Source organism: Sminthopsis crassicaudata, chromosome 5 (assembly GCF_048593235.1).
Source record: "Sminthopsis crassicaudata isolate SCR6 chromosome 5, ASM4859323v1, whole genome shotgun sequence".
NCBI classification, from domain to species: domain Eukaryota; kingdom Metazoa; phylum Chordata; class Mammalia; order Dasyuromorphia; family Dasyuridae; genus Sminthopsis; species Sminthopsis crassicaudata.
The window spans coordinates 120,835,364-120,854,651 of record NC_133621.1 but is presented as its reverse complement, the minus strand read 5'-3'; the positions used below and the strand labels follow the sequence as shown (position 1 = coordinate 120,854,651).

Genomic DNA, 19,288 nt, shown 5'->3' with positions numbered 1-19,288 from the left:
GATGGGGAAATGATAGGTAATGGCTGAACCTCCCTTTCATCAAAACTGATTCAAAAAAAAGTTTATGTATGTGTGTGTGTGCGTGTGTGTGTGTGTGTGTGTGTGTACACACACATACACACACACACACACGCACACACACACACAAACATATTCAATTGGTATAGAAAGCTATCTTACCTAAAAGGAAACATAAGAAAAATTGATAAAGGGGAGGGGCTATAAAAGGAAGGGTAGATTAAGAAAGTCAGTGGTCAAAAGAAAACAGACTTTTGAGGAAGGGCAGGATAAACAGAGAGAAAGAGAGTAACAGATGGAGACAGAGACAGGGAGGGAGGAAGGGAGAAACAGAAGAAAATAATGTGAAGGGAATTAACTATGAATGTGAATGGGATGAGCTTACCCATAAAATGGAAGTAGACAGAATGGATTAGAACTCAGAAACCAACATTCTGTTTTTTATAAGACACACAGAGTTAAATAGAAGGCTAGTACATAATCTATTATGCTTCTGCTGAAGCAAAAAAAAGGCAGAGATAGTGATCTTGATCTCAGGCAAAGCAAAAACAAAAAGAGAACTATATAAAAGAGATAACCAGAGAAACTATATTTTGGTAAAAGATAACATAGACAATTAATCAATATAAAAGTTTTATGGCATTTCTCTGATAAAAAAGTCTTCATTTCTCAAATATACAGAGAAGTGACTCAAATTTATAAAAATAAGAGGCATTTCCTAATTGACATTTGATCAAAGGATATGGATAGGTAGTTTTCAGACTCAAAGCTATATATATCATATGAAAAAATGCTCTAAATCACTATTGATTAGAGAAATGAAAATGAAAACAACTGCAAGATGCTATTTCTCATCTCTCAGAAATGAAAAATGCATAAAAGGGAAACAGGTACACTAACTGTTGCTGGAGTAGTAAAATGGTCCAAATATTCTGGAAAACAATTTGAAACTAGGTCCAAAGAACTATAAAACTACTACTAGATCTATACCCCAAAGAGATCAAAGAAAAAGGTAAAGGACCTATGTTCAAAAGTTTTTATAGCAGCTCTTTTTGTGGTGGCAAGGAATTAGAAACTGAAGGGATGCCTACCAACGGGAATAGCTGAATAAGTTGTGGCATGTGATTGTAATGGAATATTCTTACATGATAAGAAATGATGAGGGGGATTATTTCAGAGAAAATGTGGCAGGATCTACATGAACTGATGCAAAGTATGATGAGAAGAACCAGGAAATCATTATGCATAGTAACAGCAATCTTGTAATTATGATCAATTCTGAAAGAATTGGTTTCTCTGATCAATCAATGATGCAACACAATTCTAAAGGACTCAAGATGAAAAAATGCTATTCATCTCCAGAGAAAGAACTGATAAATATTGATATAACTGATGAAATTGAAGTGTAAACTTCTTGCTTTTGTTTTTTTTTTTTTTCTTTTCTTTTTCTTTTCTCTTTTTTTCAATGTGGCTAATATGGACATTTGTTTTATATGATCTCACATGTACACTTGTTTGTCTTCTCAATGGGTGGTAGAATAGTGGGAAAGAGGGAGAGAATCTGGAACTCAAAAGTTAAAAAAAAAAGACTTTTAAACAAATAAATACAATTTAAAAAAATTATTGAGGTCAGATGATCATAGAAGATTATAGATTTATCATAAGTCTAAAACTGGAAAAAACTTGAGAGGTTATCTAGGGAGAGCCCTTTATTTTATAAACATAATTTACTTCCTTTAAAAAATGTTTTTCAATTAATGAGAATTTATTTTCTCTAAATCCAATTCCCATCCTCATTTTGAGAAGAAAAAGAAAACTTAGGTAACAAATATGAATAATTAAGTAAAGCAAATTCCCAAATTGGCTTTATCCAAAAATATCTCATCTTGTATCTTGAGACCCTCATGTCTCTGACATGAAATGGGTAACATGCTTCATCTTCAGCCCCAACTCTCATTGCATTAATCAAAATTCTCAAGTGATTTGGATTTACAATGATGGGATTTCTTCCCATGTAGAAATAAATATTTTCAGTTAGTTACAAAAACAGCATTTATTAAACACCTATTTACCAAATACTGTGCAAAGCACTAAAGATACAAATAAAAGAAAAAAGTAGTCACTACTCAATTCTAAAGGACTCATGGTAAAAAATATTATCTCTCTCTAGAGAAACAACTGATGAACTCTGAGTGCAAATTATAGTGTATTTTTCTAGCTTTTTTGGTGACATGGCTAATGCAGAAATATGTTTTACATGTTTTATGTATAATGTTTCTGTTTTATGTATAATTGATATCATATTGCTTGCCTTCTCAGTAAGTGGGAGAGGAGCACAAGGGAAGGAGAAAATTTGGAACTCAAAAATTATTTTAAAAGAAATGTTAAAAGTAAATAATTTTTTAAAAGACAAAAGGAATGTTTTCTCAGTAGAAACCTGTCAAATAAACTGAGCAAAAAAATAATAATAGAAAAAGAAAATTTGGAAGACAATTATGTAGATTGTTTTTCAAATACAGATGGGACCTTTAATGATAATAGTAAAAGATTATGAAGGAGGAGAGGAACTGTTCCCTTTAAGACTATCACTCTAAGGTTGTGTCTCCTTTGATCAGAATCTCCCAGACTCCAAGGAGTCCATATAGAGCCCACCTTTCAGGATTAGAGAATCAACTCCCATGGAAATTCTAAATTCTCATTTAATTGAGGAATCCTGATCTGACTGTCCCAGCCCCCACTAGGTCTGACCTGCTTGGGCTTACCCAGACTCCACTAAAGACAACCAATATAACAGCTTCCCTTCACTAAGGTCTTTTGCAGATGGACCTACGTAGCTCACTAAGCTGCCAGGAACTTCTGACCACTGAGAAAGCATTCTCAGTGCAAAATTCTATTTTCCATAGATCTGCCACTATAGAAGTCAGTCTCTTGGAAAACTGATTTCTATCCAATAATAAACTTTCATTTTGTAACTAATAATTTGGGAATGAATGAATTCTTTCACTCCTAAAACCTTCAGCCGATTTAAAGGGGATTCCTAACAACTCTCTTATGATTTCCACTAACCTCTAGTCCACCAGAAATTGAGACCACTCAAACCACAGTAGTTATAAAATCCATTTAGGAACCTAATTTTTTTTTTCTCTCTACCTCTCCCCACTGCAGTACACCATTATAATTATTAATTCTTCCACTGAATTGATTCATGGAATTCTACCCCTTGGATTGTTCTTTTTAGTTTCTTTTTAAATAATGACCCAGATCCTCCAAACTACAGGTTAGAAATCAGGAATATAGCAAGGTCTTCTCTGGATGCAATCACTAATACTTTTTCTGCACCTTTCTGAAATCTGAGAAACAACAATGATTTTCTAGGGTCAAGAAATTATAAAGTTAATCCCAGGGGAGAATATGGAAATATAGGTTAAAAGTGGTCTGGAATTTTCCCCAAAACAAAAGGGAAGGAAAGTTAAATGGAAATGAATACAATATATAAAAGAAATGAAGTCAGTCTATCATCTTTCAATCTTGGTGTTAAAAGAAGATTAGAGATTTTCTGGTAGGAATATCATGAATGCAAACATTTGGTTTTTTTGTTTGTTTGTTTGTTTGTTTTTTTTATTAAATATGACTAGTGAATTACCTAAGTCTTCATACTGAAGATTAACTTGGCCTATAATACCTCTCTCTGGGGAACTTAGAGCTTTCCAAACATTATCTAATTAATTTTTTGATAGATATTCTTGCAAAGTCACAAAAATGATCAGTAATAATATCATCTACCAGATAATGAAATTGACACACAAAAACATAATTATTTTTGCTACCTACACACTTATGAAAAAAGTAAAATATAAGCTTGCTTGGTTCTAGTTTTTTGTAAAAACCAAGAGTCAACACAACTTCTAGTTTAAGATCTTGCATAATATAAAGAATTATAACACGTAAAAGATGGAAAAGTCATTAAAACCCAAACCCAAAGAAAGGAAATGGCTTGTCCAAAGCCAGACTCCTAGAAAGTGGAAAGCTAGGTTCAGTGCTCTTTCTATTACTTACCTAAAAAGAGTGACTTTCCAGCTGCATGTATAGGAATCCCACTGGTGGCTGGATAATTTGTTCAATAAACCTTAAAATTTCTAAAACAATCTGTCCTGAAGCAATGACTTACTTTGAAGAATAAAAAAGAGAGTTACATTCATTCAGATTATGATGGTTCCTTCCCCAGAGAAAGGTGAGCAGGGAAAGCATCACCACTGGTGGGTACCCCAGGCTTAATCAACAGTTAAGAGTGGGAGAAGAGGGGCTAGAGGGGAAGGCATGTAAATGAAGTAATACCTGGGACTACATTATCTGCCACTGACGTTTTCAAGGAATCCTTTATGGCCTTTATTTTCTCCAAATAGGATGGATGGAAGAACAATTTTTTGTCTACCATTGCAGAGGACTTCCGCTCCTTGGTCTCCTCATGTTCTGGGGTCTCCCATCTCCCCCATCTTTTCTTTTCAGGCTGCTCTTCACTTGGTACAGCACCTGTTATTCTCACTTTTTTGCCCTTTGTGTCAGGGGCTCTCTCTCTCCCCAAACTTTTTTCCTGGATGCTTTTGCCAGGCATTTGCTCTTTCCAGCTCTCAAGCTCTTTGGAATCCATCTGGGTCCCTGCTGTGATTTTTTCTTTGGCCTCCCCTGTGGGCTGATCCGTGATCTCCACCAGAGACTGTGCTGTGCTCTCTTCTGTCCCAGCACCATCCTCTGCTTCACTAGCATCAGTCGATCCTACTCCACTTTGCTCTTTAATCACCTTTCTTGGATTTGACATTTTCCTGAATTAAAAAGATTAAATAATTATAAGAGTTTCTAGGTATAACTGCATTATAATCATTAGATATATTTCTTAAAATTAACTTGCTCTCATCAAGGAATTTCCACAATAATAGACACTATCACTATATATGAAAATGAAATGTAAAAGTAGTGAGCAAGACCAGAAAAGCAAGATGCAAATCATAAACAAATATAAACTGCTAGATTGAGCAATCTAGTATGATAGTGACAATTGTTATTAGGAAAACTTTGCTAACGCCTTCCCAATTCAATAAGCAATTTATTCCTAACCAAGGCTGTTCAGACAATAAAAACCAAAAGCTTCTTCCTTAGCAAGTAGGCAACTCAAATTCTGGCTCAACAACTTTCATAGGTCTTGTCTAGTTTAGCTTTCCCATCTTTAGTAGATGAACATTTTCCAGAAATTGTGGATTTTTTCCCTCGGTGGTGATGATATATATTTCATTGGTCAATTTAGTGAATTTTATAAGACAACTGTCCAGAAGTTTTATTAACATTTCTACTCTATTTAATTTGAATACAAAAAAGTCATACGATAATGGAAGTCTCTTAATATACATTAATTTTAATGTTAACCTGCTTCTCTAATTTCAGGGGAGGACTGAGAGGAAAAATATTATACTTGCTTTAATAGATGATGCTATGTTTCTATTCAGAGAATATGAAAAGGTTAGGCTAGGCCCCCAAAAAGGAAATTTGACTACTTTTCAGTTTCTCTTGACTCAAACTTTCTTTTTAAATGTATTACTGACATTTTTTTTTCCTATCACAGATACCTTCCTTCCATACCTCTCCCCAAACCCTATATTGTAAGAAAAAAAAAAAAAGGGACAATCCATCAAAATAAATCATTAACTATGTTTGAAAATGTGTCTCAGGGTGGCTAGGTGACACAGTGGATAGAGCACCAGCCCTGAAGTCAGGAGGACCTGAGTTCAAATGTGATCACACTTCCTGGCTGTGTGACCCTGGGCAAGTTTCTTAACCCCAATTGCCTCAGCAAAAAAAAAAAAAAAAAAGAAAAAAAGGAGTGGGGGGAGAGACAGAGAGACAGAGAGACAGAGAGAGAGAGAGAGAGAAGAAAAGAAAATGTTTCTCAGGCATTCTTTGTATTCTTTGTACTCATTAGAGTTTTGGAGTCTTTAAGGGTTATGGTCCTTTATATTGTAGTGATCTTAAGAGTATATCTCCTGATGCTATTTATTCCTACCTTTCTGATTGTCACCCCCCCTTTTATCTCAGTTGCTAATGTCCTGCTTCCCAAAACTACCCTGTAATTAATTTTCATCTGTTCTGTATGTACTTATATACAAACATGTTGTATCAGCTAATATTCAAATTCCCCCTTCTCAAGAACTAAAGTTTAGCTTTTCTCTTTGCATTCCCATTGATTAACATGACTAATATAACACAATAAGCATTTAAATGCTTGTTGAGACTTAAGGATCATATTACCAGGAAAGCAACAAATCAGTCACTTTTTATAAAGAAGGAAAAGAAGAAAATGGAAGGGGGGGAATTATGCATTAAATGTAGAACAAGTATGCTTAAATCCATTGGAAAAGAAAATTCCTTCAAGGTAAAATATGAATTTAATGGAAAGTACTATGGTACTCGAATCTTTAAAGGACTTATTCAGCACTCCTCCCCCATCTGCCACCACACATAATAAAATTAATGCCCAAATATTAATTTACCTAGCAAATAACTCATGATTTGACAAGAATTTCTGGAAAAACTGTAAATCAGTCTGATGACAATTAAATATGATACATTTTAAATTATATTCCACAATAAACTCAAAATGTATATCTGGCAATATTAAAAGTTATAGTATGTAACAAAAAATTATTAAAGAATTATATCAGGTACCTTTCATACATACTATAGCTATGAGTGAGTTCTTAAGCAAACAGAAAATTGGTATAATTTAAAAATATAAAATAGATCACTGAAAAGCTTCCATATGAATAAAATCAATGCAACTAAAAGAAGAAAATAAATGAATGACTGAGAAAAAATCATTTATAGCAAACATTTTTGATAAAGTTCAAGCAACTATAAGAAATATAAAAGAGCTATTCCTTAGTAGATAATGTTTAAAACATGAATAAATAAATATGAAACAAGTTATTACAGCCATATAAATTATTGCTCCAAATTGCTAATTAAAAGAATTGTACATTTAAGCATCTATAGTTTCGCCTCAAATTCAGCAAATTAGCGAAGCTGGCAATAAATGGCAATATAACAGGTGCTACAAAATGACAGGTGCACTTATTACCATTTGGTAGAGTTGTAAATCAGTCCAATCAATCTGGAAAGAAATTTGGAACTATACTAAGAAAGTTTCTAAAATGCCTGTGCTCTAACAGAGATTTTACCACTAGGCCCAAAATATGACAAAACAAAAAATCCCATATATGCCAAAATATTTTCTACTACCATATTTTTTTTTTTTTTTTTTTTTGCTGAGGCAATTGGGGTTAAGTGACTTTCTTAGGGTCACAGCTAGGAAGTGTTAAGTTTCTGAGATTAGATCTGATCTGACTTCAGGGCTGGTGCTCTATCCACTGTACCACCTAGCTGTCCCTAGCACCATATTTTGTAATAGCAAAGAACTGGAAATTAAAGAGATGCTCATTGATTAAGGAGTGACTAAATAACTTGTGGTACATTAATATAATGGAATATTACTGAGCAATAACTATGATAAATATAGAGAAGCACAGACTCATATGATCTGATACAATGTGAAACAAATAAAGCCCAGAAACAATGTATAACACCACACCAAAGTATTGGAATGAACAACTACCAAAAAATCAAATCAGTATTCCAAAATTACAAAGAATAAACTTAATCTTGCCTCATTTCCAAAATATATAGAGAATTGATTCTAATTTATAAGAAATCAAGCCATTCCAGCTCTTTTTGTTGTAGCTAGAAACTGGAAGATAAATGGATGTCCATCAGTTGGAGAATGATTGGGTAAATTGTGGTATATGAAGGTTATGGAATATTATTGCTCTGTAAGAAATGACCAGCAGGATGAATTCAGAGAGGCTTGGAGAGACTTACATCCACTGATGCTGAGTGAAATGAGCAGAACCAGAAGATCACTATACACTTCAACAACAATACTGTATGAGGATGTATTCTGATGGAAGTGGAAATCTTCAACATAAAAAAGATCCAACTCACTTCCAGTTGATCAATGATGGACAGAAATAACTACACCCAGAGAAGGAACACTGGGAAGTGAATGTAAATTGTTAGCACTACTGTCTATCTACCCAGGTTACTTATACCTTCGGAAGCTAATAATTAATGTGCAACAAGAAAATGGTATTTACACACATATATTGTATCTAGGTTATATTGTAACACATGTAAAATGTATGGGATTACCTGTCATCGGGGGGAGGGAGTGGAGGGAGGGAGGGGATAATTTGGAAAAATGAATAAAAAAAAAATTAAAAAAAAAAAAAGAAAAAGCCATTCTCCAATTGATAAATGGTCAAAGAATATGAACAGACAATTTTCAGATGATGAAATTGAAACTATTTCTACCTATATGAAAAGGTGCTCCAAATCATTATTGAGCAAAGAAATGCAAATTAAGACAACTCTGAGATACCACTACACACCTGTCAGATTGGCTAGAATGATAGGAAAAGATAGAGATGAATGTTGGAGGGGAATTGAGAAAACAGGGACACTGATACATTGTTGGTGAAGTTGTGAATGGATCCAGCCATTCTGGAGAGCGATTTGGAACTATGCCCAAAAAGTTATCAAACTGTGCATACCTTTTGATCCAGCAGTGCTACTATTGGGTTTATATCCCAAAGAGATCTTAAAGAAGGGAAAGGGACCCATATGTGCAAAAATGTTTGTGGCAGCCACTTTTTGTAGTGGCAAGAAACTGGAAACTGAGTGGATGCCCATCAATTGGAGAATGGCTGGTATTGTGGTATATGAATGTTATAGAATATTATTGTTCTATAAGAAATGATTAGGAGGGTGAATATAGAGAGGTTTGGAGAGACTTACATGAACTGATGCTGAGTGAAATGAGCAGGACCTGGAGATCATTATACACTTCAACAACAATTCTATATGAGGATCAGTTCTGATAGAAGTGGCTCTCTTCAACAATGAGAGGATTCAAATCAGTTCCAATTGATCAGTAATGAACACAACCAGCTAAACCCAGAGAAAGAACACTGGAAAATGAGTGGGGACCACAACATAACATTTATACTCTTTCTGTTATTGTTTGCTTGCATTTTCACTTTTCTTCCAAGGTTATTTTTAGCTTCTTTCTGAATCCGATTTTTCTTGTGTAGCAAGACAACTATATAAATATGTATGTGTGTTAGAGAAGAGCTAATCCAATTCTAATTGATCAATGATGGACAGAATCAGCTACAGCCAGAAAAGGAATACTGGGAAATGAGTGCAAACTGTGAGCATTTTTGTTTTTCTTCCCAGATTATTTTTACCTTCCAAATATAATTCTTCCTTTGCAATAACAACAACAAAAAAATTCGGTTCTGCACATATATATTGTACCTAGGATATACTATAAGATATTTAATATGTATGAGAATGCCTGCCATCTAGGGGAGGGGGTGGAGGGAAGGAGGAGAAAAATTCGGAACAGAAGGGAGTACAAGGGATAATGCTATAAAAAAAAAAAAACCCAACATTACCTATGCATATGTACTGTCAAAAAAAAAGTTATAATTATAAAAATTAATAAAAATTTTTAAAAAATGTATGTGGGTGTGGGTGTGTATACACACCCCCCCACACACACCCACATATATATATATATATATATATATATATATATATTATTTAACATATACTTTAACATATTTAACATGTATGAGACTACCTGCAATGTAGGGGAGGGATGGAGAGGAAAAGTTGGAACAGAAGGTTTTGCAAAGGTCAATGTTGAAAAATTACCCATGCATATGTTTTGCCAATAAAAAGCTATAATTAAAAAAAAAAAACTTAATCCCAAAGAAGAGAAATGAGAAAATATTCTCAACCCTACTCTTACAGAATTGGAAGCAGTATGGAACTTTACATAAACCTTCAGACTTGCTTCATGAATTGATTGATTTTGTTTCTTTAAAAGTATTTGTTATATTTGCATAATCTTCACTGATCAATAATTGATCAATATCCCCAAAGGATAACTCTTCTTAATTTCTGGTGATATGGTTCATAATTGTCCTATAAATCCCTCCATGTCTACAAACAAATAGGCATCAGCCACACTCATTTTTGAAGATTCTTCTTTGACATTTGATTGGGTTCATGTGGATTATTATTTTGATAATTATATCCTTTTTGATTGCTGGGAAACTTTCTTAAATGCATTGTGCTGAACCATGACTTGCTGAAACAAGTTAGATCCCATTGTGGGTTTTTTTTTAGTTGATAAAAATTAAAATATTTGCTATGTGAAATAGCTCTTAGGGAAGAGAGGGATGCTGGGAACAATTCCACTGATGTAAAAGATGAGAAATGTCAATATAATTTTTAAAAATGTGTAACTTATTTTTTAAAAAATTATGTGTGATACATATATTGTATCTAGGATATACTATAACATATTTAACAGGTATAAGACTGCTTGCCATCTAGGGGAGGGGATGGAGGGAGTGAAGGAAAAAGTTGAAACAGAAGTGAGTGCAAGGGATAACGCTGTAAAAAATTACCCATGCATTGTTCTGTCAATAAAAAGCTATAATTAAAATTTAAAAAAATTCTGTGTGATAAAGATAGTCTTTTAGCTACAGAGGGAAATGATGCATTGGGAAATGTTGGTGATATAAAAACAAAAGATATCAATAAAAATCTACTTTAAAGATATTTGTTGACACAAATCTTCCCAAGTTTCTCTGAATTTTCTATAGTCTTCATTTCTTTTAGAGCAATAATATTCCATTATTAAAAAATGAATACAGTAAGAAAGAAATGAGAAAGGAAGAGAAAACAACTTACTTCCCATAGTTAGAGTGTAGTAAAAGAGAATATAAAATAAAGGAGGAAGTAGAAGAAGTGGGCATCACATGAGATCAATTTTTATCTCAACTTGGCAAAGAGTCAAATATATGCATATACACACATGCATATATATATATATATTTATATACACATATGTACACACACACACACACAGAATGTTTAACATATATTAAATTTGGGTTAGCTAAATAGTGCAGTGGATAGAACATCAGTTCTGGACTCAGAAGAACCTGCATTCAAATCTGGCCTCAGATATTTAACACATACTAATTATCTCTCTCTATCTATCTACATACATACATACATACGTGCATATATACATACACATATATAAATAAAATTCAATAGTGAAAAAGATGGGAACAAGGAGAGAGAAGAATAAGATTAAAGAAGGATGGCAGAATTGGGGAGCTTAAAAATCTGTCAGCTACTGAGGGCAAATCATACAGGGGTGATTAAAAAGAGAAAGAAAATGCAAGAACTCAAGATGAGGATCTGAATCAGACGAAGAAAGAAGACAAAGGAGCAACCACTTTATAAATTATTCATTTTATTGAGATTCCTGTGTTTTCCTGCTTTCTTTGTGAAGATGCAGTAGAGGGAAGGAACAAAAAGAGGAAAAATTAAAAGACAGAAGAAATAATTAATTAATAATCATAATAAAGAAAATAAATACTATCCAGAACCATGAATATCAATGATATTTACTTACCCATAATAGGAAGAAGTATAGCAGAAGGGATTAGAAAGCAGAGCAATATATTGAGTAGAATTTATTATGATTCAGGAGAATTCAAAAAAGCAGGTCTATCCAAGAGAAAAGAACCATCAATGGAGGAATCCTTCTACTTCCCTTCTTTATACCCATGCCCCACAATCCCAGCAAGAAAAGCAATATTGTTGTTTATATTATTTGGATTGTAATACGTCCAAGTAAGAAAAAAGGCAACCAAGTCTTTTCATCTACTCTGTAACTAGGCCCTCTGGACCTTGAATATACTCATTTGTCTCCTTCATAAATCCTGGACTTTGCCATTTACCCAATGTGGAGCTTTAGAATTTCTGTTTGTTCAACTTCTACCTTGCAGATAACCTCTCATATTGTTATTTTCTCCAATTAGAGTGAGAGCTTCCTGAGAGTAAAAATGGTTTCATTTTATTTGTAATTTGTGTTTCCCTTAGCACAGTGCTTGGGACTCAATAGATGCTTAATAAGTGACTTAATTTATTCATTAATTCATCCAAGAGTGATAATCATGATCTCATACCATATAATAGTATAATTAAACCTTATTAAAAGATATAAAGAGAAAAACTACCTTTTTCTTAAAGGGATCAAAGATAATAAAATAATATCTATATCTATATCTATCTATCTATATACATGTACACACACACACACACACACACACATGAACACCAAATTTCAAAGTATCCAAGTACTTCAAGGAAAAGGTAATTGAAAATAGGGGAAAATACTACAATAAAATTATAATAAATTATTGCACGGGGGAAGGATAAAGTATTACTAAAAAACATTCCTCATAGGAGAAGAGATTTTATCTACTCTAAAGAGAATAATAATCTTACATTGAGTTTAGTCTAGGGGAAATTCAGACATTATGGATTCCTTTATTAGACAAAGTGCTACACCTCCCCAGACAAAATCACAACCCAGAACGTAAGATATATGAGGGAAACTAAGATCATTCTCTCAAAGAAACTGACACCTCCCAGCACAGAATCACATTTTAGCAGGGAGTATATACGCCCAAGGGCGAGCTCATATCCAAACTGGTAGGGGGAAACATAGAACCATATATATTATCAAATGACTCTAAGAAAAAAAGATTATTTAGGGTAAGGGCAAATTGTAGGACTGCTGCTTATAACTTAGGACAAACAGTGACTCCCATCATGCGACACTGCTTCCATTCATCAGTTATTCCTTTGTTAATTGATATTTCTAAAAAAAAAAATAAAATAGGAAAATATCTACAATGATAATAAAGTAGAAATATGAGATAAAGGGAGAAACAGTAAAGATAAAAATAGAGAGAATAAGGAAGGAACAATCAAAAGATAAAATTAAGAATATAATGCAAGTGAAAAGATATACTGAAGAAAAAACAAAGAAAATTTCTTGGACAAGGGATAATATTAAATATATATATGTATTTATGTATATTTATATGTAATAATATTTATATATTAAAATAGAGAGAGATATAGATATATATATCTACTGATGATGACATAATTATATAAATTAACTATAGATCCAGATGCTACTTAAAATAAGAGAATTTTTTAACACTATAAGCAAGGAAAGAGATGGATCAAAGAAGGAAGAGAAATAAAAACAGACTCAGAATAATTAACAATTTATAAAGTCAAAAAACTTTGGGGAGGGCAGTCAAGAAGTCAATAAGCATTTTCTAAGCACTTATCTGCCAGATACTGTGTTTACCATTGCAGACAGGTAAACAGGAATGGAGGAAAGGCAGTTGCAACTGACTAACATTAAATCAGTAAAAATAAAACTGATCACAGGGATAAAGGGCCAACTAAAAGATACAGAAGATAAAAATCAATAAGAAATAAGTGAAGACCAAAATATGTGAATAAATTGTGCAAATTAATAAAATGAAGAGTCAATAGAATAAATAAAAAGAGCCCAAAATGAATCACATCTCAAAAATAAACATACCAAGTGAAAATGAGAAACTTGAAACAAAATTTGCTATGGATAAAGGAATTCTTATGTGTTTGATTTTTTTGAAAATGTTAATGCTTTCTAATGTTTACCTTCATTTGTAAATAAATCCTTCTACCACATGGCAGAATCCCTTGCAACAAAGTTTTTGAAAGAAAAAAGAAAAAAAATGCAATTCAGTAAAATCAACACATTAGCTAAGTGCGGCAACACATGCAATGCTCCATACTCATAGTCCCACACATCTCTGCAAAAGAAAGGAGGCAATTACATTTTCACAACTCTTCTTTGGGACTAAGATTGGTCATTATAATTACACAATGTTCAGTCTGGAGGCTTTGAGGAATGGGGAATGTTTCTACTTAATACTGCTGTACTACAGGCATTGTGCATATTGTTTCCGTGGTTGTGCTTATTTCACTTTGCCTTGATCTATGTCTTTCCATGCTTTGAATTCTTTATATTGATTATTCCTTATGATACAGTAATATGCCATTAAATTCATAAAGCACAAATAATTAATATATTCCCCAATAGATAGGCATCTACTTTGTTTCCATTTCTTTGCTACTATAAAATGTGCTGCTATACATGTTTTCATATATATGGAAGCTTTCTTTCTATTGCTGATTTCTTTGAGACACATGCTTAGTAGGGGGATTACTGGGACTGAGGATATTTCTTAGAATACTTCTAAGTGCTTTCTAAAACAATGTTCCACTTACAATCTCTATCTTTACATAATCCTTTCAATATTGATTACTTCTGAATAGTTTTCTGGGTGAGAAGCAAAACCTCACAATCAGTTTGATTTGCATTTCTCTTATTAGTAGTAATTAAAACCAATATTTCATTTGGTTATAATAGCTAATAATTCTTTAAAGAATGATTTGTTCCTATACTTTCATTACTTCCTATTGTAGAATCACTCTTGGTGTTTGTGTATATATGTATATGCATGTATATAAATAATCTCTCTCTGTCTCTGTCTCTGTCTGTGTCTGTCTGTCTGTTTCTCTTTCTTATAAAGGGAGTCTCAAAAGTCTTAGTGAAATTTAAGCTTAACTCCTTGGGTTTCAGATCTTATCAAAGATTTTACACAGATTTTCTTTTCCCACTTGATAGCTTTTTTTCATATTCAATCTCCATTCATTTTGCTCAGGTAAATACTTTTAATTTGAATTTAACTGATACTCACACACACACACTTTCTCTTATTTGATTAAGAATCATTTTCTCCACTTTTGCCTAACCATAGCAGTAAAAGGTAATTGATCTAATTCTCATCTAATATTTTCATGCTGTTGCCTTTAACAGTTAGATTGTAAAATCAAAGTTTATTGTAGACAGTGTAAAATATTGGTTGAACACTAATTACTGCCAAATTGCTTTCAGTTTTCCCAGTAGTTATTATCAAATAGTTTTAATGATTACATTTGCTGATATTTTTGTTTTTGTTTTTTTCTTGAAAAAGAAATTCAAAAAAAGAAGTATCAGACAAAAGAAAAACTCAAAATATCAAGAAAAATAAAGTGGAAGCTATATTATGCTTAGAGGAACATAAATAAGGAATCGACACTGCTATTAACATATATTCATCAAATATAGAACTGAACAGAGAAGTTAGAGCTGAAAATTTTGTGTCAGTTTCTTAATGTTTAGTTAATTTCTCAGCACCATATGGTATCTTTACAAAAAGAGGCCTTTATGCTAAGGCAAAAAAGAAAATTACATATACTTTTTTAAATAGTTTTTATTTACCAGATATACGCATGGGTAATTTTACAACATTGACAATTGCCAAACCTTTTGTTCTAATTTTTCCTCTCCTTCCCCCCCCACCCAGATGGCAGATTGACCAATACATGTTAAATAGGTTAAAGTATAAATTAAATACAATATATGTATACATGTCCAAACAGTTGTTTTGCTGTACAAAAAGAATCAGACTTTGAAATAGTGTACAATTAGCCTGTGAAGGAAATAAAAAATGAAGGCGGACAAAGGTAGAGGGATTGGGAATTCTATGTCATCTCCCAGAGTTCTTTCGCTGGGTATAGCTGGTTCAGTCCATTACTGCTTTATTGGAACTAATTTGGTTCATCTCATTGTTGAAAATGGCCACATCCATCAGAATTGATCATCATATAGTATTGTTGTTAAAGTATACAACGATCTCCTGGTCCTGCTCATTTCACTCAGCATCAGTTTATTACATATAATTTTTAAAGCAGAAATATTAAATATTTTATAGACCATAATGGAATAAAAATAGCGATCAGAAAATAAAAAGCAAAAGATGAAAGGCCAAGTAGAGGCATAATAATGATTAAGTCAAATAATAAACCACAGAAACAATATAATTTTTTTGTGTGTGTGTGAAAGACAATAATAATAAAGACTCAACATACCAAAATGTCTGGAAACCAGTAAAAGAAATCCTCAGAAGAAAAAATTTATCTCTGAAAACACATTAACAAAACAAAAAATAAGGAATTAATTGAGTTTGTAAATTTAAAAAAATATAAAATTACTAAATATTTAAGTTAACAAGACATGAAATAGAAATAATCTCAGAAAATAAAATTTACCAGAAATAATAAACTACCAAACAGGAAACAATACATGGTCCAGGTAGCTTCATAGAAGAATTCTACTAATCATTTGAATAACAAATATTCTGAAAAACTGGGAAAAATATTTTACCAAATACTTTGATGAAACATATATAGTCCAAATACTTAAGCCAGGAAAAGATAAAGGAAAGAAACAGAATAATAAGACCAATATTATTCACCAACATTGATATAAAAATCAAATTAAACTTCTTACTATACCTTATTTCCTTTACCTCATTTTCTAATATTCCTTTATGTATTGTTTTTTCCTATTAAAATGTAAAGTCTCTAAAGAGCTGTTTTGCTTACATCTGTACCACTAGCACTTAACACAGTTCCAGGCACATAACAAACAAGCATTTAATAAATGTTCTATCTACTTAACTAAAAAATAAATTTAAAAAAAGCTGATAATAAGTATATGCCACTGGAATTGTCAAACATAAAGATATAACTTAAGAAATAGCTGTTTTAAGAGTAGAATGAAAAAGCTTTCAAAGTTGGGCAGCTATTGTTAAAAACTCCAGATATTGATCAATAAAGATTATATAATGAAGATGTGGAAACAATTCATTATATCATTGCAGGTTGCAGAAGTTTGGCACTACTGCATAGTTACAAATATGATCAGATAACCAGAATCATTCACCAGAAACTCACTATCCTTCACAAACTACTATATAACAAATCTGGATACTGCAAATATCCCCCATACTATTCCTGAAAAATCAATAAATCAATTCCTGGAAACAAAATGCTATTGCAGAGAAAACTATTGGTCACAATCATTGTATGGGAGAGCAGACCAGAATGGGAATATGACCAATGACTGCAGAAAAATGTAACAGCAAAAGAACTACTCATGGGAAAACTTGCACATGAACCTGGACACCCTGGAACTATGCTTTGTTTTTCTGTGTCAATTTCATTAATCCCAATAAAACTTATTTATAAACAAGCTAATATGACCCCTCCTTCTTTGGCAAATCAGTTTTCTCTCAGAGGATGCCACCCCATAATTGACATAATTAGGGCAGGGTGGTCTGTGCCTGTACAATCATAGCAACACGTCCCAGTTCAGTTTTTGTCTGAACTCCATCCAACAAGATGAGAACAAGATATCAACAACAATAACTTACATTTACATCCTTCTTTTTAAGGTTTACAAAACATTTTTCCTCGCACCAACCCTGTCAAGTAGGCAGTACACATATTATGCTCATTTCATAAAAAGGAAAGCGGAGACTTGGAGATTTTAAATGATTTGCCCACGATTTCACAACTAGTAAGACTCAGAGCTGGAAATCTCACTCAGCTCATAATATGCAGATATCTATAAATTCTTGAAAAATACCTGAAATCCTAACAATTCCCACGGTAGTGATGAGGACAGAGTAGCAATTCTTAGTTTGAAATAAACATGTGACAAATCCACAATGGCATTCTCTTTGCCAAAAGATAGATTTAAGGGAAGAGACAAAATAAGGGGTAAAACAGTCACCAAGACTGGCAAAAATGAAGAGAGTTGGGAGAGCAATAGGTTTACGGAGGAAAGGACCAAGGAAAGGCGTTTGGAAGAATCTATTATGGGACTGGGCCAGGAGACCTAGGCATGCCAGTGATTGGCAGGTTAGATCCACAGAGGAGGTTAGCAGACCAGAGTTAGCTATAGTAAGGAGAAAGGCCAGCAGAGGGAGAGAGAGCACCTCATGGCAGGCAGGCTTAGTCAAAGGCAAAGATCTTCACCATGAGTACATCTTTTTTTTTTTTTTTTTTTTTAATTAATTAATTAATTAGTTTGTTTGTTTGTTTACTTATTTATTTTTATGAGTACATCTTATAGGAGAAAATAGCGTGTTGGGGGCTCTCAGGCCTGGGAAGAATTTGGTGGCTCACAGGGAGGGTTTGAATACCAGTCTGAAACTGTTAATCAATATCTCAAAGTTTTTTTTTTTTTAAGATACCCAGAGGTTGAGGCATAGACAATGGAGGTGGATAATAGTCTGGCAAGTGGTTGGACTTCTTTCTTAACAAGGCAAGAGAGTAAGTAGTCACATCAGTAGTAGGCCTCCATACTCAAGATCTATGGACCACATTCAGTACAATTAAACTTTAAACCTGTCTGCCTCAATTTCCCCATCTGAAAAATGAGAATAAAAGTAGTGCCGACCTCTCCGAGGTGGTTTGGAGTGTGAGATAATACTGATAATAATCAAATACATCTGGCAAATCTTAAAGCATTATATCAAGCAGGGGTTCTCAAAAATCTGGCTGCTGAGGACGTTTATGCAGCCAGCCGGGTTACGGCAAATGGGCCGAGGGGCGGAGACAGAGTGTGAGCTGTTGTTTTTTACTATAGTCCAGCCTCCCTCAGTCTGAGGGACAGTGAACTGGCCCTATTTAAAAACTTTGAGGACCACTGAAGTAAAGGCTATCTATTATCATGATTGTTTTATAAAGAAAATCTTGCAGCCATTCAACTAGCAGCATCTTTAACTTTTAATTTTGGGTTAAAGAGACACGTTTTCATTCACTGATAACTTTCTTCTTAATATTCCAAAAAGACAACTCAAATCCAAAGGACTGAGCAAACTAGAGAACTTAAGATCTAAATTAATTTGATCTATATTATTTGGAAAAAGCAAGGGCAGACTGCCAAACACTCCCGAAAGTCTACAAATTCCTGGGTCCTTTTACGTTGAGCCCCCTTAGTATAGAGAACTATCAGTCAGTTTGCAGGGCTGGTGCGTTTGTGCACAGGGGGAGAGTGTAACCAGGTCCTGTTCTAACAAACCAAACAAACCAAAACAGTTACAGAGCAGACGCAGACACGAAGACCCGTAAGAAAGCTCGGAGAATCTGAGGACGGTGCTTCCCACGCACAGCAAAGGTAGTTATCGCCAGAAGAATAAAGAGCTGAGTTGCTCTCAATCGCCCAAGTAATGCAATACTTTGCGAAATTAACACAAAGCGAACTACAACTCCCAGAGGGCAACGCTGTGTACGGAGGCCTGCAAGGGAGAAAGGGACCTTAAGGGACTCT

The 19,288-nt window shown here is 33.4% G+C and overlaps 1 protein-coding gene across 3 annotated transcripts in view; it reads right to left on the bottom strand.

Moving 5' to 3' along the window:
* The window catches only part of IQUB (IQ motif and ubiquitin domain containing), a 100,910-nt gene extending 84,822 nt beyond the window's left edge, over positions 1 to 16,088 (bottom strand). The window contains exons 1-2 of one of the 3 annotated variants that reach the window (XM_074268111.1): positions 16,039 to 16,088; positions 4,354 to 4,838 (exon numbers count right to left, since the gene is read on the bottom strand). In XM_074268111.1, coding sequence (XP_074124212.1) covers positions 4,354 to 4,834 — 481 coding nt within the window. In that variant the 5' untranslated portion in view covers positions 4,835 to 4,838; positions 16,039 to 16,088. Of the gene's footprint in view, positions 1 to 4,074; positions 4,168 to 4,353; positions 4,839 to 16,038 lie in introns of those variants that run through there. The other 2 variants (XM_074268112.1, XM_074268113.1) reach the window with 2 other exon arrangements.
* Between the last annotated feature and the right edge of the window lie 3,200 nt (positions 16,089 to 19,288).